The 19,873-nt window shown below is 36.6% G+C and overlaps 1 protein-coding gene across 1 annotated transcript in view; it reads right to left on the bottom strand.

Moving 5' to 3' along the window:
• The window catches only part of LOC111179752 (doublecortin domain-containing protein 1), a 224,465-nt gene that overhangs the window by 7,004 nt on the left and 197,588 nt on the right, over positions 1-19,873 (bottom strand). Inside the window, exons 22-25 of the mRNA XM_089915854.1 lie at positions 18,370-18,522; positions 17,547-17,648; positions 7,214-7,350; positions 5,752-5,931 (exon numbers count right to left, since the gene is read on the bottom strand). Coding sequence (XP_089771980.1) covers positions 5,752-5,931; positions 7,214-7,350; positions 17,547-17,648; positions 18,370-18,522 — 572 coding nt within the window. The remainder of the gene's footprint in view (positions 1-5,751; positions 5,932-7,213; positions 7,351-17,546; positions 17,649-18,369; positions 18,523-19,873) is intronic.

Raw genomic sequence — 19,873 nt, 5'->3', positions numbered from 1 at the left:
CACAGATTACTAATAAATGGTAAAACAAAGCAAAACAAGTCAGAATCACTTTTACAAATAATTAAAGACATATAAATTATAGCACGGGTATAACATTCTCTCCTGTCAACCTGCAAATACATGTTTCTAAGTGATGGCAATTAGCATTGTTGATAACTCATGTAAACAGCAGGTAAGTGGGAACTCTCATTCACCACTTGTGGGAGCATGGACTCCTGAAATGGTCCTAGAAAACAAGCTGGCGACAGCTATCAAAATTCTCAAGCACATTTACATAATTTGACCTAGCAATTCTTCTAGGAATTTATCTGGGGGAAATAATCAGAAAATTAAATAAAGATTTATATATAGATATGTTCATTGGAGCATGCTTTATGATAGCAAAAAATTAAAAACAATCTAAATGGCAAACAATAGAAAACTGGATGAGTAAGTAATAATCCATCCAGTTGATAGAAGATGATGATGCCATTGAAAATAATGTTTTGTTAAAGAATATTAAATTATGTGGGCAAAAAGTCACAACGGTTTGTTAGGCGAATAACACAGGTTGCAAAATTATATATACCATGTGATCTACAATGATCACAATGGCAAACAAATATATAAATAACCATGTAGAAACCATAGGAATATATCTACTAAAATTCTAATAACTGTGGTTATTTGTGGGTGATAGAATTTTCATTTCCTTCTTGGTGCTTTTCCTTTTTCTAATATTAATGCACTGGCTGTATGTTGTTTTATAATTAGAAAACAGAACAAATGTTATTCAAATAATCAAAAAATTCATAGTGATTACAATAGATTCGTATGTTTCGTATGGTTTTGCAGTTTTTCTAAATTTTCCATAACAATAGTCACTATCTTAGTCTGCTTGGGCTGCCAAAACAAATATCATTGACTGAGTGGCTTAAACAAAGGAAATTTATTTCTCACCGCTCTGGAGGCTGGCAAGTCAAGATCAAGCTGTGGTTTGATTTGGTTTCTGGTGAGAGCTCCTCCTGGCTTACAGACAGCTAGCTGCCTTCCTCATATGATGGGAGAAGAGAGAGAGATCACTCTTTTTCTCTTCTTATTAACCCACAAATGTTATCAGGCTAGGGCCCCACCCTTAAGGTCATTTAACCTTAATTGCCTCCTAAAAGCTCTATCCCCAAATACAATCACATTGGGGGTTAGGGCTTTAACATAAGAATTCGGGGGGTGGGAGGTGGAGACACACAATTCAGCCCATAGCAGTTATATATTTTTCTGCTCCAAGGCAGCCAGAGAGTATGATAACTGAGTTTCTATCTGGACTGGGAGCAGTGGGGAGCTGTCCTAGAATTGTGTGGATATGTCTCTGGGAGAAATTCCTGTAGCTTGAAAAGATCCTACATAAGGATAATTCTTATACTTTCCCCTACTTTACCACTAAAATGTCACTCGTCTATAGAGATTGTGTTTCTGTTTATAATCAGAAAAATAAATATAATTTAATAACGGCATATACCAAATACAAAATATGACTTAAATCTGTAGCTATTTCACTCGGTGTTCACAAAGATCTATTTACATGAGACTCAGTTAATGAGTTTACAAAAATCTTTTAAAAGTAAATTTGAAAACAAAAGGCATTTTCTGTACAATTAGGTTCTAAAATATCTAGTTAGCTTATGACCTTTAATGACATTCTTAATTCTCAGTTTTTCAAATATATCCAAATTTACTCAAGTACCTTCTTTAGAGTGGGTAATATAAATTAAATGTTTGTAATTTTTGCAATAACAAAAACTCATAATAAAAGAACAATGTTCTATACATAATTCTTCACCCACAATCTCTTTTGTGAGCTTTCATAGGCCAGGTCCTCTCAGAGTGGCTCACGTGGGCATCACAGAACTATTTCATATTCCCTGAGGACATGAGGTGCTTGCCTCTCCAAATCAAAAAAATCTGTTTCTCATTCTTTCAGCTTCCACTCACGCATTCAGAACTGTGCTTGGCTGTGAGAGAACACATTGCTTTTGAGATTCTGTAGAATCAGAGAGAGGTTGCTGGGATGAGAGGAGACAGATGGCTTTAGGACCATAGAAGGAGGGGCCCCGATAGTCATAAATCAGAGAAAGATGATGGCCCTGAAGAAAGAGCCACTAACCCTAGAGAGGGTGTCACCTTGGTGCACTGATGACAGATGAGCCTACACCAGTTGGAGATGAGAGTTTGCTCCAGCCATGTTCAAAGACTGGGTAGGAAGAATGTGGCTCAATCACCCAGAATAGCCACAGCAGTGAACGAAGTTGAGGGAAAGCCTGCATTAGATGGGATTCAAATACCTTCTGGGGGTTTCATTACAGAAAGTAGAGTGAAGCACCTTGAAATGCGTTCTGTTCCTCATTCTTCTGGTAAAAGTACCAACCATTGAAACTCTGAGCTTCTCTGGAATTGGTGTTGTTAGCCAGATTCCCCTAGTAAAATCTGAACCCTACTCTTCCTGTTGTTTATTTGTTTCACACACACAGTCCATTCTCCTGAACTTTTCTTTACAGCCTGAGAGCCTGAAAGGATACATTTCTAACTGATGACAAAGAATCTCATTCAGATCCCTAAAATCAAAATCAAAACAGAAAAGGGAAAGAAAGAGATTAGAAAGAACATTTTTTAAATAAAGCAAAAGAAGAAATAATATGCAGAAAACTTTCTAGACATTGCCTAAGTAGCTTTCTACACACTGAGGCCACATTAGTCTCCCCAAAACATTGGTTTTACTATGCCATGACCTTATTCAGAGACAAACTAGTGATTCATGCACTTAAGTCTGGGGTAGTGTAATGGACTGAACTGTGTCCTTCCCCAGACTCATAGGCTGAAAAGACACTAGAGCTCTCTCTCCACATGTGCTCAGAGGAAAGGCTCTGAGAGGACACAGTGGTGAGAAGTCAGCCATCTGCCACCCAGAAAAAGAGTCCACATCAGAAGCCAACCCTGCTGGCATCTTGATCTTGGACTTTCCAGCCTCCAGAAGTGTGAGCAATAAATTTCTGTTGTCTGAGCCACCCAGTCTGTGGTATTTTGTTATAGCAGCCCAAGTAGACTATACAGAGAGTATGTGGTGTCCACCCTATATGCATTTTTTTTTTTTGCGGTACACGGCCCTCTCACCGCTGTGGCCTCTCCCGTTGCGGAGCACAGGCTCTGGACGCGCAGGCCCAGTGGCAATGGCTCACGGGCCCAGCCGCTCCACGGCATGTGGGATCTTCCCGGACCGGGGCACGAACCCATGTCCCCTGCATCAGCAGGCGGACTCTCAACCACTGCGCCACCAGGGAAGCCTACCCTATATGCTTTTGAACAGTCTCTCCAGTTGTCTGTATCTCTCCCTAATTCTCAGTCCAGGTACCATCTACTTGTATGTTTATGAATTCTAACACCCATACCTCTGTGTGTGATGCCCCTCATGCTTGTTAATGCTTTTTTCTGCCTAAATGTTGAATCTTACCCATTTCTCAAGTTCCATCAGAGCTCCTGGTTGAGTCCTCTGGGGAGCCTTTCTCCTTCACCCCAGGTGGGCCCAGTGTTCCCTCCTCTGAACTACTGAACTTCCTGTATGTACTACTGACCTGACCTTCATCACATGCTGTTAGTATTTCTCTAAGAGGAAGGTCAGCTCCCTTAGCAAATTTTTCTTACAATCTGTGTTCATCATAACCAAATATGGAACACAAAGAAAAACACATAATAAAGAAATACCACTTTTATTAGGCCACCAGTAATAAGACCATCCAATAAACACTTCCAAAAATAAAATCCTTCCAGTCTTCTCCTTTTAGGTTTGTGCATGTATGTATATAGAATCTAACTCTACATGCTTTATAGTATGCTTCTTTCATTTAGTATATCTTGAACATCTTTATTGTCATTCTTTCTAAAGTTGATTTTAATTGATTTTAATTAATACACTATAATTCATTTAACCAACTCCCTATTGATAAGTGTTTATTTCTAATCTATATATGTTATAAATAGCCCCATGATAATTATTCTTACCAAACAAACTTTGCATAAATTCATGAAAATATCCTTGGGATAAGGTTCTAGAAGTGCATTTTCTTATGATTTGTATAGCCACATGGTCCTCCAAAAAGTTTTACTTCCATCGACATGAGAGTGCCCATTTCTCTATAAACCTAAGTAAAGCTTGATATATTTTCAAATGTTTTGCCAGTTGGAAGTATGCATTTAATGAGAACATAGATCATGTGTCATTTTATTCCTCCTATTGCTATAGGTTAATCTGTCAATTATACTGCACTATAAAGTCTTCAAACCCTTTTCACACACATAAATTAGGATAATACTTTACAGCATCTAGCACAGTGCCCTTTATGTACAAAGTTCATAAAAAATTATCTGATCATGGAATAATATGTATGGCATGGCTTTTATATGCTACATGAGAGTCACATAAATCAAAAAGTCATTCTTTCACCAGGTATATGTAATTTTTGTAAAAGTTATGGTAAGTTTTGGCTATCCTGAGCCTGACAGGCTACCTTTAATCCTCGTCCTATTTATTAATCATTTCATATTCCCTCACTAATGTATCAGTTCTAGTTGCAATGGTTATGTGCAGCTTAAGATTTAACCTCTGCAATGCAAACTCTGTGATTTTCAAAGAAACCAGCAAGGAAGAAACATTTCAGGTTTGTTATAGACACTGTTCCAGGGTGTTCTCTCCTGAAAAAGTTTCACTCATTTTAAAAAATCACTTTCTTTTTTCTTCCCCATGTGTATGAAGTTCCTTTACTTGTATTCCTAGTTTTGAATTTATTGTCTGCATTTTTCTCTCTTCTTTCTCAAATACAGCAAATCGGCTGTCAACTTCTGAGATGCAATTGCTTTCACAGTTCTTATCCAAAGTCCTTGTCAAAGAGAAGTGGTCTCCATCACACTTTGAAATCACCAACCTTCAGGGGCACAACTCCTCTGAGGTGCCCCTGCCACTCTAGGTGCACCCATCAGCCTCCATGAACTCCTCCAGGCCTGCCTGTTGGTCTTGCCTCTCCCTCCATCTCCCACCAACATCTCACCTTTATATGACTTCCTCTTGTCCCAGAAAATATAAAAACGTTTCACAAATAATAAAGCCAAACAACTATTATAAGATATCACTGCAACAAATAAGGCTTTTAAAAATTCTACCAAAATCCATTTATTAGGTACCTAAAGTTTTCATTTAAAGGCTAAGACAAAATGTCAACTTTTAGAATTGTTATCATTGATATTGCAAACAATAAATGAACTGCTACTCATCTTTTCTTTAGTCAATGTTTTAATTCTGGAAAGTGGAAAGTTTGCCATAGTTCCAAGAATCTGTGTGACAAGAATATGATAGATTTCCTCTAGTGAATACTGTTGTTTTCCCCACGGGGAACATATCCAGTGAATAATCACTCTTTTGTGAACTAGGTTTAAAATGGAACAGGAAAACTATTTTAAATTATCTTAAAGTTTAGATTTACTCTAAACTTGGGTGCAATGAGTTTAATTGTCATTGTTCTCTGCTGGCCAAGTGTCATATTCTGATGCACACATTATGTCAGACAGCATTGGACTCCACCCTGTGAGGAAAGTATTACTGCCATTTTAGAGATGAGAAAATGAGATTTAGAGAGGTAAAATAATTTGCCTGACCTAACAATCTATAAATGTCAGAGCTGGAATTTGAAAACAGGTCTATAAAACACTCTCCTTTCACACTAGGTTTACCTCTGAAATAGTTTCGCCCCGGGCATAAGTGCCATCTTCAGGTCTGCCTCCATTTAGGTAAATCCACGCTCGTTTTGCATCGGGTTGCTTATACAAGCTGCTCCTCTTGAATGATATACATTTAGGTGCAGTTGGAGAATTTCCCTTGGATTGCAGTTCTTGGACTTCAGAAAGCTGTGCCTGTTAAGAAAAGCCCAGAGAATGCCATGGTTAGAGAATTGTCTGTTTAGTGTGTATGCGTGTGTGTCTGTGTGTGTGTGTGTGTGTGTGTGTGCATGTGTGTGTAGAATATGCTGAAAGAAATACCTTATAATTGTACATCATACGGAAAAAAGATTTAGGAATTACATTACCCTCTCCTATCACTGACTCTTCTGTAAATTCCCCTTGCTTCAATGCACCACTGTAAGCCATAATAATCATTAGAGTAGTAATAATAAGGCACTTATTTTGGCAAAGCACTTAACTTTCATTTATAATTTGGAGAAATAAATAGAGATATGTTTTTGGATTTTTGCATGGCGTTTCTCCTACTAAGTGATTTCTCTGCATCTAACAAATGAGTTTTTGATTAGAATCACAGCATCATTTCCTTTAACCAAGACATGCTTAAGGGAATGTACATGACTATTGTTTAAATCTTTACTCTCTGTCTTTTAAAATACAGCAGCCACCTTTATATTCTGCCAGATCCCTGCCAGGTAGCTTTTCATCCTACTTCAAGCATGTCCTAGTTCAATGCTTTGCATTCATTCCCTGGTCAGTGATTTATCCTTCTTAGCTTGGCAAGAAGTCATATTTCTAGCAATGTCAATTTTTTTTTTCTAGTAACCTTGACTTGGGCACACGCCTAAGATTTAGATTGAACACATTTCATGATTTGAGAAACCCTATTAAATAAGAACACATCATTTTGATGAAAAACTTCACAAAGCAAAAAGTTTTCCCAGGTCTCTCTATCCCCAATCCTCTCTCAACAGCTGACCTTTCTCTTCTTGTCTTTTTTATGTCTGGCAATCCTGTCTGATTAATCAATTGGATTGAAACTGCTTTTTGAATTCCTCACTTCTGAATGTCTCCATTGAAATTAGTATTTTGCTCCTTCCTCTTTTTACATATTGAGACATACCCTTAGGAGTGATGAGCAATGAAGCCATAAGGCTCAACTTGACTACATTTATTATAATTACCTTTGTACATATCCACTGGGCCTTTTTCTCTTCTTTGCTAAGGTCATAATTTCTGGTCTCCATTCAAACAAAACAGACTTTCATATGAGCTGGCTGTGGCTTAGATAGTTACTCTCCAAATGCCAACTCAATGCTTGGCATATGCTTATGTGGTCATTACTGACCAGATGCCGAGAATATATTAATAGCATAATTTAAAAATTCAATACTGTACTTTTAAAAGCTTATAAAAGAGCCTGAGTCTTTAATGTCTGGAGTCCTAAAGATCATACCTCTGTATGTCTTATAAGGTCCATGAGTTTAATTTCCTCTTGAGTCTGCTTAGTCCAGCCTCCTTCCACTACCACCGGCTGCACAGGGCTTTTGTTGGGAACCATGGTGGCTGGCTGACATGCTGCTACCCGCCGCCCTGGGGAAAGAAGTCTCTGGAAATGTTTCTGATGATAGGCTTTCAGATTTCAAATAAATTGGTTTGGCTTTCTATGCATAAATCATTTCACTTGGGAGCAGAGGGTAAAATACTAAATATATCATAAAAGCAAAGATGCCTAAGGTAATAAGATCTAACAATGTCTCTTCATACCGGAGCTTGAGGCTTTAAATAGCCAGGATATGCATACTCAGTGTACAGATGGAAAAGAAAGATAACACGCTGACTTCCACACTGGCCCCAACCTCTCATCCACGATATGGTTCAGCGGTAATTTAGTCAAATAGAATCCATGACCTATATAGCCCATCATCTCTTCCAGTCATGGAACATATGTTTTGTTCTCTTCACTAATAATAAGCCTTTCCCCCACAATTAGTTTAGCAGCCTGGGGATTAAGTATTTCTAAAATAATATTAACCCAAGAGACAGGAGGCCTTTTTTTTTTTTTCTATCTAATAATACCCTGCGAACACGATTAGTTTCTGACACCTCTGCTGTGTCCTCTGGGCTCTTAAGAAGCTGTGGTAAGAGAAAATATTTATCGGAATGGTGTATTCTAACGAATCACAGGCATACGTTAATAAGTGTGGTGATTTGAATTTATGCATTCTTTCAGCTAGACCACTTTAAATCATTATAAAAGAGGTTTAAAGGTCACACTTATTAAATTGTTTTCTTTTTCTGGGTTGAAGATATACTGAGCACTGAGTCTCAGACTGATCTCGAAACTTCTTAAGTACAAATAATGCTTTCTCTTGGATGTTCCTTCTAGAAACCTATGTTGAACATCAGGTATGAGTCAGGCATTGTGCTGGATGGTGCACATACAAAACATGTTCGAGACTAAGTCCTTGCCTCAAAGGCTTACACTTCGGTAAGGAAGGCAAATGTCAAGGAAATGATTATACCAATAGCTGATTGTAACTGTGTTGCACCATGGAAGTACAGGGTGTGTAAAAGCATGTAAAACAGGTTGCTGACCTAGTCTGAAGTGTCAGAAAAGGCTTTTTTGAGAAAGTAACACTTAGGTGGATAAAATAATAGAAATACTGAAATGACGTTAAGTCCTAATTTTGTTGCCAGGAGACTTATAATGTGCAGGTTTTCATACCGTGACTATGAACAAAACCTTTTGAAAATAATTCAGTATTTGTAGAGGATAACACATTTGTGCTCTTATAGCTCAAGTTTGTGTAAATAGATCCAGCAATAAAAATAGGTGGCAGAAATGACTTTTCAGGGAAATCAGAACTCTATGTATCTAATAAGCATTCATATGCAATTTATGGTTACGGAGAAAACATAATTGAATTAACAGCCAATGAGTTACAGTGACAATGCCATTAGGCAACATGTTTTGGAGAAGAGCACAGTGGCACCAGAAAAATACATAACACAAATTTATGCCAAATATAGTTTTCAGCTGACTCTATTCATAATGTACAGACAACATTAATTTATCCGCATAAATTCTTGTGGATAACATCTCAATAAATATTTTATTTATCATGCATTTTGAACACTAAAATTTTGCTCAACTAAAGACAGTTCTCCAATAGTTTACCATTTACACTGTTAAGAGCCAGGATTTGAATATAAGAAAGAGTAAAAAATACATGCATTATTGTTTTTTGTCAACTTGTTTCTAATGGTCTTAAGAAAATGAAAGCATTTGCACTCTAACTTTTATAAAGGGACATAATATCATCACAAAAGATTTTCATAATAAACTATCCTTTATGTAGGTAAGAATAACAAACAGAAACAAAACAAAAATGTATTGAATAAATTACTTTTTATTTTCTTATCACATTTTCCATATATTCTGTTTTATTTCACATGTGATTGGTGGGGGAGGGGGGAAGATAATATCTAACTGTTAATGGGGAAAGCTAGAGAACGTGGGTACTTTGCTGTTCTTTCAGACTATAAATCTCACCTGGACAGCTCTCCTCATACCTCTCCTTTATTGGGAGGGCCCATCCTGGTTCAGCACCATATGTGCCTGAAAGGATTAGTCCACCTCATTTGGGGTTTCAGTTAGCAGATCCATTTAGCTCTCACACTAAATAAAATGTTCCAGCATTGCCTTTATATGTAACAAAGGTGATACTTTGGCCTGATCTGCCATCCTTCAGTTTTGTTTATCTGTTTTTAAGATCCCAACTGGGAAAATGGACTGCCTTCTCAGGAATCCCTGTTCTAATGTTCAGTGAATATTCATTCTGTACTAAGCATGTAGTAAATATTTGGCATTTGTAACTTAATCATAACAACCCCACAAAGTTATTACTACAATTTCATTAATATTAGCAATGATCATGCTTACAAATGAAATGTAAAATCAGCTTACCATAGTACTCTGTACACAGTATATGCTCAATAAAAATTTGCTGTATTTACCAATCCTTATAATAATACGATATAATTGATTTGGTCACTGTTCATACCTCCCAAACCTCCTCTTTCATCCAATGCTCAAGGAGCTCACAATCCAGAGGCAGACCTGTGGAGCCCCAATCCTGAGTCGGCCACAATCCAAGGGCCGGAAACCTGATTCCTTTCTGACTTGCCCATCATCCAGCCATGTGGATGACAGGGTCTTGGTGCACTGGCTGGGTGTCAGGCCCGAGCCTCTGAGGTGGGAGAGCCGAGTTCAGGACATTAGACCACCAGAGACCTCCTGGCCCCACGTAATATCAGTCGCCGAGAGCTCTCCCAGAGAGCTCCGTCTCAATGCTAAGACCCAGCTCCACTCAGTGACCAGCAAGCTACAGTGCTGGACACCCCATGGCAAACAACTAGCAAGACAGGAACACAACCCCACCCACTGGCAGAGAGGTTACCTAAAATTATAGTAAGTTCACAGACACCCCAAAACACACTGCCGGACGTGGTCCTGCCCACCAGAAAGACAAGGTCCATCCTCATCCACTAGAACACAGGCAACAGTCCCCTCTACCAGGAAGCCTACACACCCACTGAACCAACCTTAGCCATGGGGGCAGACACCAAAAGCAATGGGAACTATGAACCTGCAGCTTGCGAAAAGGAGATCCCAAACACCGTAAGTTAAGCAAAATGAGAAGACAGAGAAATATGCAGCAGATGAAGAAGCAAAGTAAAAATGCATAAGACCAAAAAAATGAAGAAGAAATAGGCAGTCTACCTGAAAAAGAATTCAGAGTAATGATAGAAAAGATGATCCCAAATCTTAGAAATAGAATGGAGAAGATATAAGAAATGTTTAACAAGGACCTAGAAGAACTAAAGAGCAAACAAACAATGATGAACAACACAATAAATGAAATTAAAAATTCTCTAGAAGGAATCAATAGCAGAATAACTGAGGCAGAAGAATGGATAAGTGACCTGGAAGATAAAATAGTGGAAATAACTACCATTGAGCAGAATAAAGAAAAAAGAGTGAAAAGAAAGGACAGTCTCAGAGACTTCTGGGACAACATTAAATGCACCAACATTTGAATTGTAGTGGTCCCAGAAGAAGAAGAGAAAAGGAAAGGGATTGAGAAAATACTTGAAGAGATTATAGTTGAAAACTTCCCTACTATGGGAAAGGAAAGTGTCAGGTCCAGGAAGTGCAGAGAGTCCCATACAGGATAAAGCCAAGGAGAAACACCCAAGACACATATTAATCAAACTATCAAAAATTAAATACAAAGAAAAAATATTAACAACAGCAAGGGAAAAGCAACAAATAACACACAAGGGAATCCCCATAAAGTTAACAGCCGATCTTTTAGCAGAAACTCTGCAAGCCGGAAGGGACTGGCAGGACATATTTAAAGTGATGAAGTAGAAAAACCTGCAACCAAGATTACTCTACCCAGCAAGGATCTCATTCAGATTCAATGGAGAAATTAAAACCTTTACAGACAAGCAAAAGCTAAGAGAGCTCAGCACCACCAAACCAGCAAACAAATGCTAAAGGAACTTCTCTAGGCAGGAAACACAAGAGAAGGAAAAGACCTACAATAACAAACCCAAAACAATTCAGGAAATGGTAATAGGAACATACATATGGATAATTACCTTAAATATAAATGGATTAAATGTTCCAACCAAAAGACATAGATTGGCTGAATGGATACAAAAACAAGACCTATATATATGCTGTCTATAAGAGACCCATTTCAGACCTAGGGACACATACAGACTGAAAGTGGGGATGAAAAAAGGTATTCCATGCAAATGGAAATCAGAAGAAAGCTGGAGCAGCAATTCTCATATCAGACAAAATAGACTTTAAAATAAAGACTATTACAAGAGACAAAGAAGGACACTACATGATGATCAAAGGATCAATACAAGAAGAAGATTTAACAATTGTAAATATTTATGCACCCAACATAGGAGCACCTCAATACATAAAGCAAATGCTAACAGCCATAAAAGGGGAAATTGACAGTAACACAATAGTAATAGGGGACTTTAACACCCCACTTTCACCAACGGACAGATCATCCAAAATGAAAATGAATAAGGAAACACAGGCTTTAAATGACACATTAAACAAGATGGACTTAATTGATATTTATAGGACATTCCATCAAAAACAACAGAATACACTTTCTTCTCAACTGCTCATGGAACATTCTCCAGGATAGATCATATCTTGGTTAACAAATCAAGCCTTGGTAAAGTTAAGAAAATTGAAATCGTATCAAGTATCCTTTCACAACACATTATGAGACTAGATATCAATTACAGGAAAAAAAAACTGTAAAAATTACAAACACATGGAGGCCAAACAATACACTACTAAATAACCATGAAATCGCTGATGATATCAAAGAGGAAGTCAAAAAATATTTAGAAACAAATGACAGTGAAACCACAATGACCCAAAACCATGAGATGCAGCAAAAGCAGTTCTAAGAGGGAAGTTTATAGCAATACAATCCTACCTCAAGAAACAAGAAAAACTCAAATAAACAACCTAACTTTACACCTAAAGCAGTCAGAGAAGAAGAACAAAAAAACCCAAAAGTTAGCAGAAGGAAAAATCATAAATATCAGATCAGAAATAAATGAAAAAGAAATGAAGGAAACAATAGCAAAGATCAATAAAACTAAAAGCTGGCTCTTTGAGAAGATAAACAAAATTGATAAACCATTAGCCAGACTCATCAAGAAAAAAAGGAAAAAGACTCAAATCAACAGAATTAGGAATGAAAAAGGAGAAGTAACAACTGACACTGCAGAAATACAAAGGATCATGAGAGATTACTACAAGCAACTATATGCCAATAAAATGGACAAGCTAGAAGAAATGGAAAAATTCTTAGAAGAGCACAACCTTCCGAGCCTGAACCAGGAGGAAATAGAAAATATAAACAGACCAATCACAAGCACTGAAATTGAAAGTGTGAATAAAAGTCTTCCAACAAACAAAAGCCCAGGACCAGATGGATTCACAGGCAAATTCTATAAACCATTTAGAAAAGAACTAACACCTATCCTTCTCAAACTCTTCCAAAATATAGCAGAGGGAGGAACACTCCCAAACTCATTCGACGAGGCCGCCATCACCCTGATACCAAAACCAGACAAAGATGTCACAAAAAAAGAAAACTACAGGCCAATATCACTGATGAACATAGATGCAAAAATCCTCAACAAAACACTAGCAAACAGAATCCAACAGCACATGAAAAGGATCATACACCATGATCAAGTGGAGTTTACCCCAGGAATGCAAGGCTTCTTCAGTATATTCAAATCAATCAATGTGATACAGCATATTAACAAATTGAATGATAAAAACCATATGATAATGTCAATAGATGCAGAAAAAGCTTTTGACAAAATTCAACACCCATTTATGATAAAAACCCTCCAGAAAGCAGACATAGAGGGAACTTAACCTCAACATAATAAAGGCTATATATGACAAACCCACAGCAAACATCATTCTCAATGGTGAAACACTGAAACCATTTCCACTGGAACAAGATCAGGAACAAGACAAGGTTGCCCACTCTTACCACTATTATTTAACATAGTTTTGTATGTTTTAACAATACCAATCAGAGAAGAAAAAGAAATAAAAGGAATCCAAATTGGAAAAGAAGAAGTAAAAGTGTCAGTGTTTGCAGATGACATGACTATACATAGAGAATCCTAAAGATGCTACCAGAAAACTACTAGAGCTAATCAATGAATTTGATAAAGTAGCAGGTTACAAAATTAATGCACAGAAATCTCTTGCATTCCTATACACTAATGATGAAAACTCTGAAAGAGAAATTAAGGAAACACTCCCATTTAGCATTGCAACAAAAAGAATAGAATACCTAGGAATAAACCTACCTAAGGAGACAAAAGGCCTGTATGCAGAAAACTATAAGTCACTGATGAAAGAAATTAAAGATGATACCAACAGATGGAGAGATATACCATGTTCTTGGATTGGAAGAATCAACATTGTGAAAATGACTATACTATTCAAAGTAGTCTACAGATTCAATACAATCCTTATCAAACTACCAATGGCATTTTTCACAAACTAGAACAAAAAATCTTAAAATTTGTTGGGAGACACAAAAGACACCGAATAGCCAAAGCAATCTTGAGGAAGAAAAATGGAGCTGGAGGAATCAGGCTCCCTGAGTTCAGACTATACTACAAAGCTACAGTAATCAAGACAGTATGGTACTGGCACAAAACCAGAAATATATATATCAATGGAACAGTATAGAAAGCCCAGAGATAAACCCACACACATATGATCACCTTATCTTTGATAAAGGAGGCAAGAATATACAATGGAGAAAAGACAGCCTCTTCAATAAGTGGTGCTGGGAAAACTGGACAGCTAAATGTAAAAGAATGAAATTAGAACACTCCCTAACACCAAACACAAAAATAAACTCAAAATGGATTAAATACCTAAATGTAAGACCAGACACTATAGGTCTCTTAGAGGAAAACATAGGAAGATCACTCTATGACATAAATCACAGCAAGATCCTTTTTGACCCACGTCCTAAAGAAATGGAAATAAAAACAAAAATAAACAAATGGGACCTAATGAAACTTAAAAGCTTTTGCACAGCAAAGGAAACCATAAACAAGACAAAAAGACCGCCCTCAGAATGGGAGAAAATATTTGCAAACGAAGCAACTGACAAAGGATTAATCTCCAAAATATACAAGCAACTCATGCAGCTCAATATCAAAAAACCAAACAACCCAATCCAAACATGGGCAGAAGACCTAAATAGACATTTCTCCAAAGAAGATATACAGATTGCCAACAAACATATGAAATGATGCTCAACATCACCAATCATTAGAAAAATCCAAATCAAATCTACAATGAGGTGTCACCTCACACTGGTCAGAATGGCCATCATCAAAAAATCTACAAACAATAAATGCTGGAGAGGATGTGGAGGAAAGTGCTCTTGCACTGTTGGTGGGAATGTAAATTGATACAGCCACTATGGAGAACAGGATGGAGATTCCTTAAAAAACTAAAAATAGAATTACCATATGACCCAGCAATCCTACTACTGGGCATATACCCTGAGAAAACCATAATTCAAAAAGAGTCATGTGCTACAATGTTCATTGCAGCACTATTTACAATAGCCAGGACATGGAAGCAACCTAAGTGTCCATGGACAGATGAATGGATAAAGAAGATGTGGCACATATATACAATGGAATATTACACAGCCATAAAAAGAAACGAAAATGAGTTATTTGTAGTGAGGTGGATAGACCTAGAGTCTGTCATACAGAGTGAAGTAAGTCAGAAAGAGAAAAACAAATACCGTATGCTAACACGTATATATGGAATCTAAAAAAAAAAGGTTCTGAAGAACTTAGGGGCAGGACAGGAATAAAGACGCAGACGTAGAGAATGGACTTGAGGACACGGGGAGGGGGAAGGGTAAGCTGGGACGAAGTGAGAGAGTGGCATGGACATATACACATTACCAAACGTAAAATAGATAGCTAGTGGGAAGCAGCTGCATAGCACAGGGAGATCAGCTCGGTGCTTTGTGACCACCTAGAGGGGTGGGATAGGGAGGGTGGGAGGGAGACACAAGAGGGAGGGGATATGGGGATACATATATACGTGTAGCTGATTCACTTTGTTATAAAGCAGAAACTAACACACCATTGTAAAGCAATTATACTCCAATAAAGATGTTAAAAAAATGATAAAATGATTGAATTTTAAGAAAAGGAAAAAAAACAGAAGCTCACAATCCAACAGGGATTGCAGTTTACTGAATTTAAACTTGCTATTATTTCTCCTCCTAATCCCAGCAACTAGAAAAGACCATTCTCACAGTAGGTATTTTATAAGTTAGCAATGAATGTACATTTAATAGCAGAAAACATAACAGTTTAGCAGTAGAGACAAGATTTATCTTAGTACTAAATTTTAAGAGAAACTACATTAATGGATTTCCCCATAATGGACACCATCTGACTAAAAAGACTGTTTTCTACAGTGATATTGTGGATGATGCCAACTGAACTTTAAACACCTTTTTAATACTTAATTATAATAAAAGCTAAAGACATGATATAAAATCAGAATTCAGTAAAAGCAGCTCTGCTGGGTGCTATTTTTAATATGTTACTTTCTATTGATTTAATTTGATAAAGAAATAGAGCTTAGAAAGCTCATTGGAGTGGATGGTTGAAATTCCATTTATTCTTATTTAAATAATTCTACAACTATTCAGAGAACAAATTAGAAGGGTATAGAATTTATAATGTAGCATAGGAGAGACAGTCATATGATCAGGTATGTATAATAAAGTGATAAGGGCTATCGGGGGAAGTTAAGGGTATGACAAACCACACTATTCCTGACTTAGAATGTTAGGGAAGACTTTTAGGAGAAATAATGAGTAAGCTGAAAAGTAAATAATGAGAAGCAATCCAAGAGAACAGGAGAGAGAAAAGTTTGAGGCAGAGAGAACTGAACAGAAAGCTGACCCAGTAACCCAAAGAATAGATGACGATAGCTTGAACTTGGATAATGACAGTACGAATCAAGATCCTTAGAATTAATTTGAAAAAACAGATTCAAAGCAACAAGACTTACTGATATTTGCTTAGAGATAGTGAAAGTGGGAGATGCCAAGGATGACTCCCAGCTCCTTGAGATGGAACACCTGGTTGTGGTAATGCCCACAGAAGAAATGAAGGAGGCATTGGTGTGGTGAGATATGAAATGAAATGGTCGTATGGTCACTACATGGTGACGTGTTAACTTCAGTTTTGGACATGCCTATGGGACATTCAAGTGCAAGTGTCAAGTAGTTGGAGTAGTAGAGGTTAGCAATAGTAATAGATGCTTTTCAGTTAGACCCAATAATTCTTTTGGTAAAAACTGAAAAGTAGCCATTTCAACCCAGAGTGCTGTCTAGTGCACTTAGGACTAATTGTCTTATTTATTGAAGTAAGATTCACATGTTTCTGACACCAGACGGTACAGATACTCAGGAGCTGAAATCCTGCTATGGCAGTTACAGAGCCTGAAATGTATTCCTTCCCAGACTAAAGTCCATAACATATTTATTCCCCAAAGAATCATTTGGTGTCTGAAGTGCTGGGAATAATACAAGATCAGGAACTTAAGATTCTGTGACAAAGAGAATGGAAGAAGAGGACAAATATTGTCAATCAATCACTTTGTCTATGAATAACATATCTTATGCCGCATAACAAGATAACCTCCCTTCTGTGATAAAGACACTAATCTTTGAAGAATTTAGTACTTCCTCACTCAGATTATTTAACAAAACTTCTTCCCAAGCAATACCTAAGAAATAACAGAAAGTTTTGTTTAATGACTAATTCCAAAGTCCATAAAATGTCAGTTCAGGAATTGTTTCAAAACCAATAGGGTGGTTATATGATCCACACATCCTCCAAATTTTAAAAATGTATATATAAATCATGTGATATTCATTTTAATATAAAATTTACAAATACAAAATCAGTACTGAAAAGATATATTAATAGGTTTTAGACTTGCTCAAGTGACTTTTGTAACACAATATATAATATTCAGTTAAACATCTGGTATCTAAAGGTCAAAAAAAACTACCAGCAAATTAAGGTTAAGAATTAAAGGTTTAGAATTAAACATGGTGATACTTGATTTAATTCATACTGACCTTTTAACTGTCTCAGTTTGTGTTTCATAGTGTCTAGATCAGCCAAAATTTTGTCCTTTTTTAGCCAGTTCTGTTTTTTTATTTTTTCTGCTTTCTTCAAAGCTAGAATTAAAAAACTACATGATATTTTATCTTGCATTCTTCTTATCAACAGTAATTTATCATGCAAGCCAATAATTTATAAAGAACTTTCTGCTCCAAGAAACAAATTCAATTAGAAACAAGTAATTAAAAGGTAAGGGTCGTTAAAAGAAACTTCATTTGAAAGATGACAGGGCTTAAGGCATTTCTTTATGGAATGGAGGGGGAAAAAAGAAGAACAGTGCTGTTTTATTATATAGATTTACCATATGTAATAGCCATATTTCATTTTCTATTTCCACAAACTACTTGGAGGTGATGAAAGTCTTCCTTGGAACCATTCATTTTTCTAAACATCCACCTACTGCCTAAAGGGTGCAATTCTTAAAAATGAAAATGTGCAGACAGGTCGTCTTCAGTGTGAATTAAACTCATTTGTTATTTTCTAATGTATATCATTATTCTCAGTCTTATAGACCAAGGATCTCTTTATCAATGAAATTAGACACTTTCCATGCAGAATACTCCATTCCAGTAAGAAAAAAACAGGCAATTGTGCAAATATAGGAGTATAGCTATCCTTGTGCACATGTTAATTGATGAACCTCCCGTTCTTTGCATAAATGTGATGTTATTATGTTGACATTATACACATTTAACTGATTTTCTTATGGTGACAAAAAATTTATTTCTCTTTCTCTTTATGCACTTGCTTGAAAGAAAGCAAAAACAAAACACTTACCATTCGGACTTAGAAATGGTTCACCGCAAGATACCCAGATGGCAATAGGATTTCTGAGGATGAGGGTGAGCAAAGACTTATCTATATCATCCAAACTATCAGATGTCACAGACTTTGGAAATAATTTGGTTTTCACTTTCATTCTTGTTGTTCCTGGGAAACAAATGACACATATACTATTGTTCAATGAATAATGAATAAATTTGCTTGCTGAATTCACTTGTTTATTCAAAATATTTTATTCTTCATTAATGACTTGATTTAAACAGGTTAATGCCCAAACCAGATGCAAATACATAAATTTGATCAGAAACTTCATATGCAACTAAATAATTTAAACAAATCTTATCGTAAATACATATTTTAATTCCTTTCTTACACTTTATCTAGTTATGAAAAAAATATGAGGTAGCTTACCAAAATATCTACTCTGAAAAGGGATAAAATAAAGAGAAAAAAAAGCAAGGAAGGGGAGAAAGGAGTATAGGAATAGACCAAAGCCAGAGATAAGGTGCTTCAGAGAACTCATCAATTAAATGATTAATAGTATCTATCTCATTCTGCTGTTGGGATGATTATAAAAAGGAAAGTGTTTAGAATAATATTTGGTCTAGTTAATTGTGCAAGCATCCAAAAAATGTTAGATAATATATTTATCATCATTATGATACTAGACATGAATACCACACTGTTTTTATTTGCTGGAGATAAAGCACTATTTGGGCGCTGAGAATCCTTGTGGCTAAAGCAAAGAGGAAAACACCATTTCAAGATACACATGGCTGACAGAGAGAGATAAATTCCTCAAGATACAACTTTCCTGGTCCTGAGATCTTAGAGAAGTTTATTTCAGGGTCTTCATAAAGGGGTTATTTGTGATACAGCAAACAGTATCCTAATATATAATTAATACATATTGAGAACTTACTATGTGCTGGGCATTTTACTAAGAGCTCTATATACATTACCGCATATAATTCTCAAAATGATACTCTGAGGTAGGTCCACTCCTCTTTTGTACAGTAACTGAGATTTAGTCACACAGCCAGGCGGGGGCAGAGCCAGAATTAGAATCAAGGCCATCTGCTTCCAGAGCCAGTGCCTTTAACCACCGCCTTTATAGTAAGCGTGACACTGAGTTTTAGATTGATGCCTGTTTCTTTTAATTTCCTCAATGCAAACCGATGTCATAACTCCAAGTCATGATTCAGTAAAGGGGACAGCCAGCTAATGCCCCTGCCTAATTCAAGGATAACCTTTAGAATATGAGGGGAAGGGATGGCCATACCCTCTTGGTAGACCTGCATGAATAACATTACCTCCAAGCAGGTTTTAAATAAGAATTTGAAAGAAGAATGTTTGAAATTTTAAATCTTCCAGAACCTGGAGATCAGATATTCCACATGCCAAATAAAGGCAGAACTATATGCTTTAGTGATCAGCTAGGCATTAAATATTCACATAATTATTTTTTAAAACTCATTAGAAAACCAAAAAATAATAT

This window comes from Delphinapterus leucas, chromosome 7 (genome assembly GCF_059928025.1).
Source record: "Delphinapterus leucas isolate spDelLeu-1000000601 "Yukka" chromosome 7, BTC_Dleu_Yukka2, whole genome shotgun sequence".
NCBI classification, from domain to species: Eukaryota; Metazoa; Chordata; class Mammalia; order Artiodactyla; family Monodontidae; genus Delphinapterus; species Delphinapterus leucas.
Note: the sequence above shows the minus strand (reverse complement) of the source record. Positions and strands in the feature narration are given on the sequence as shown.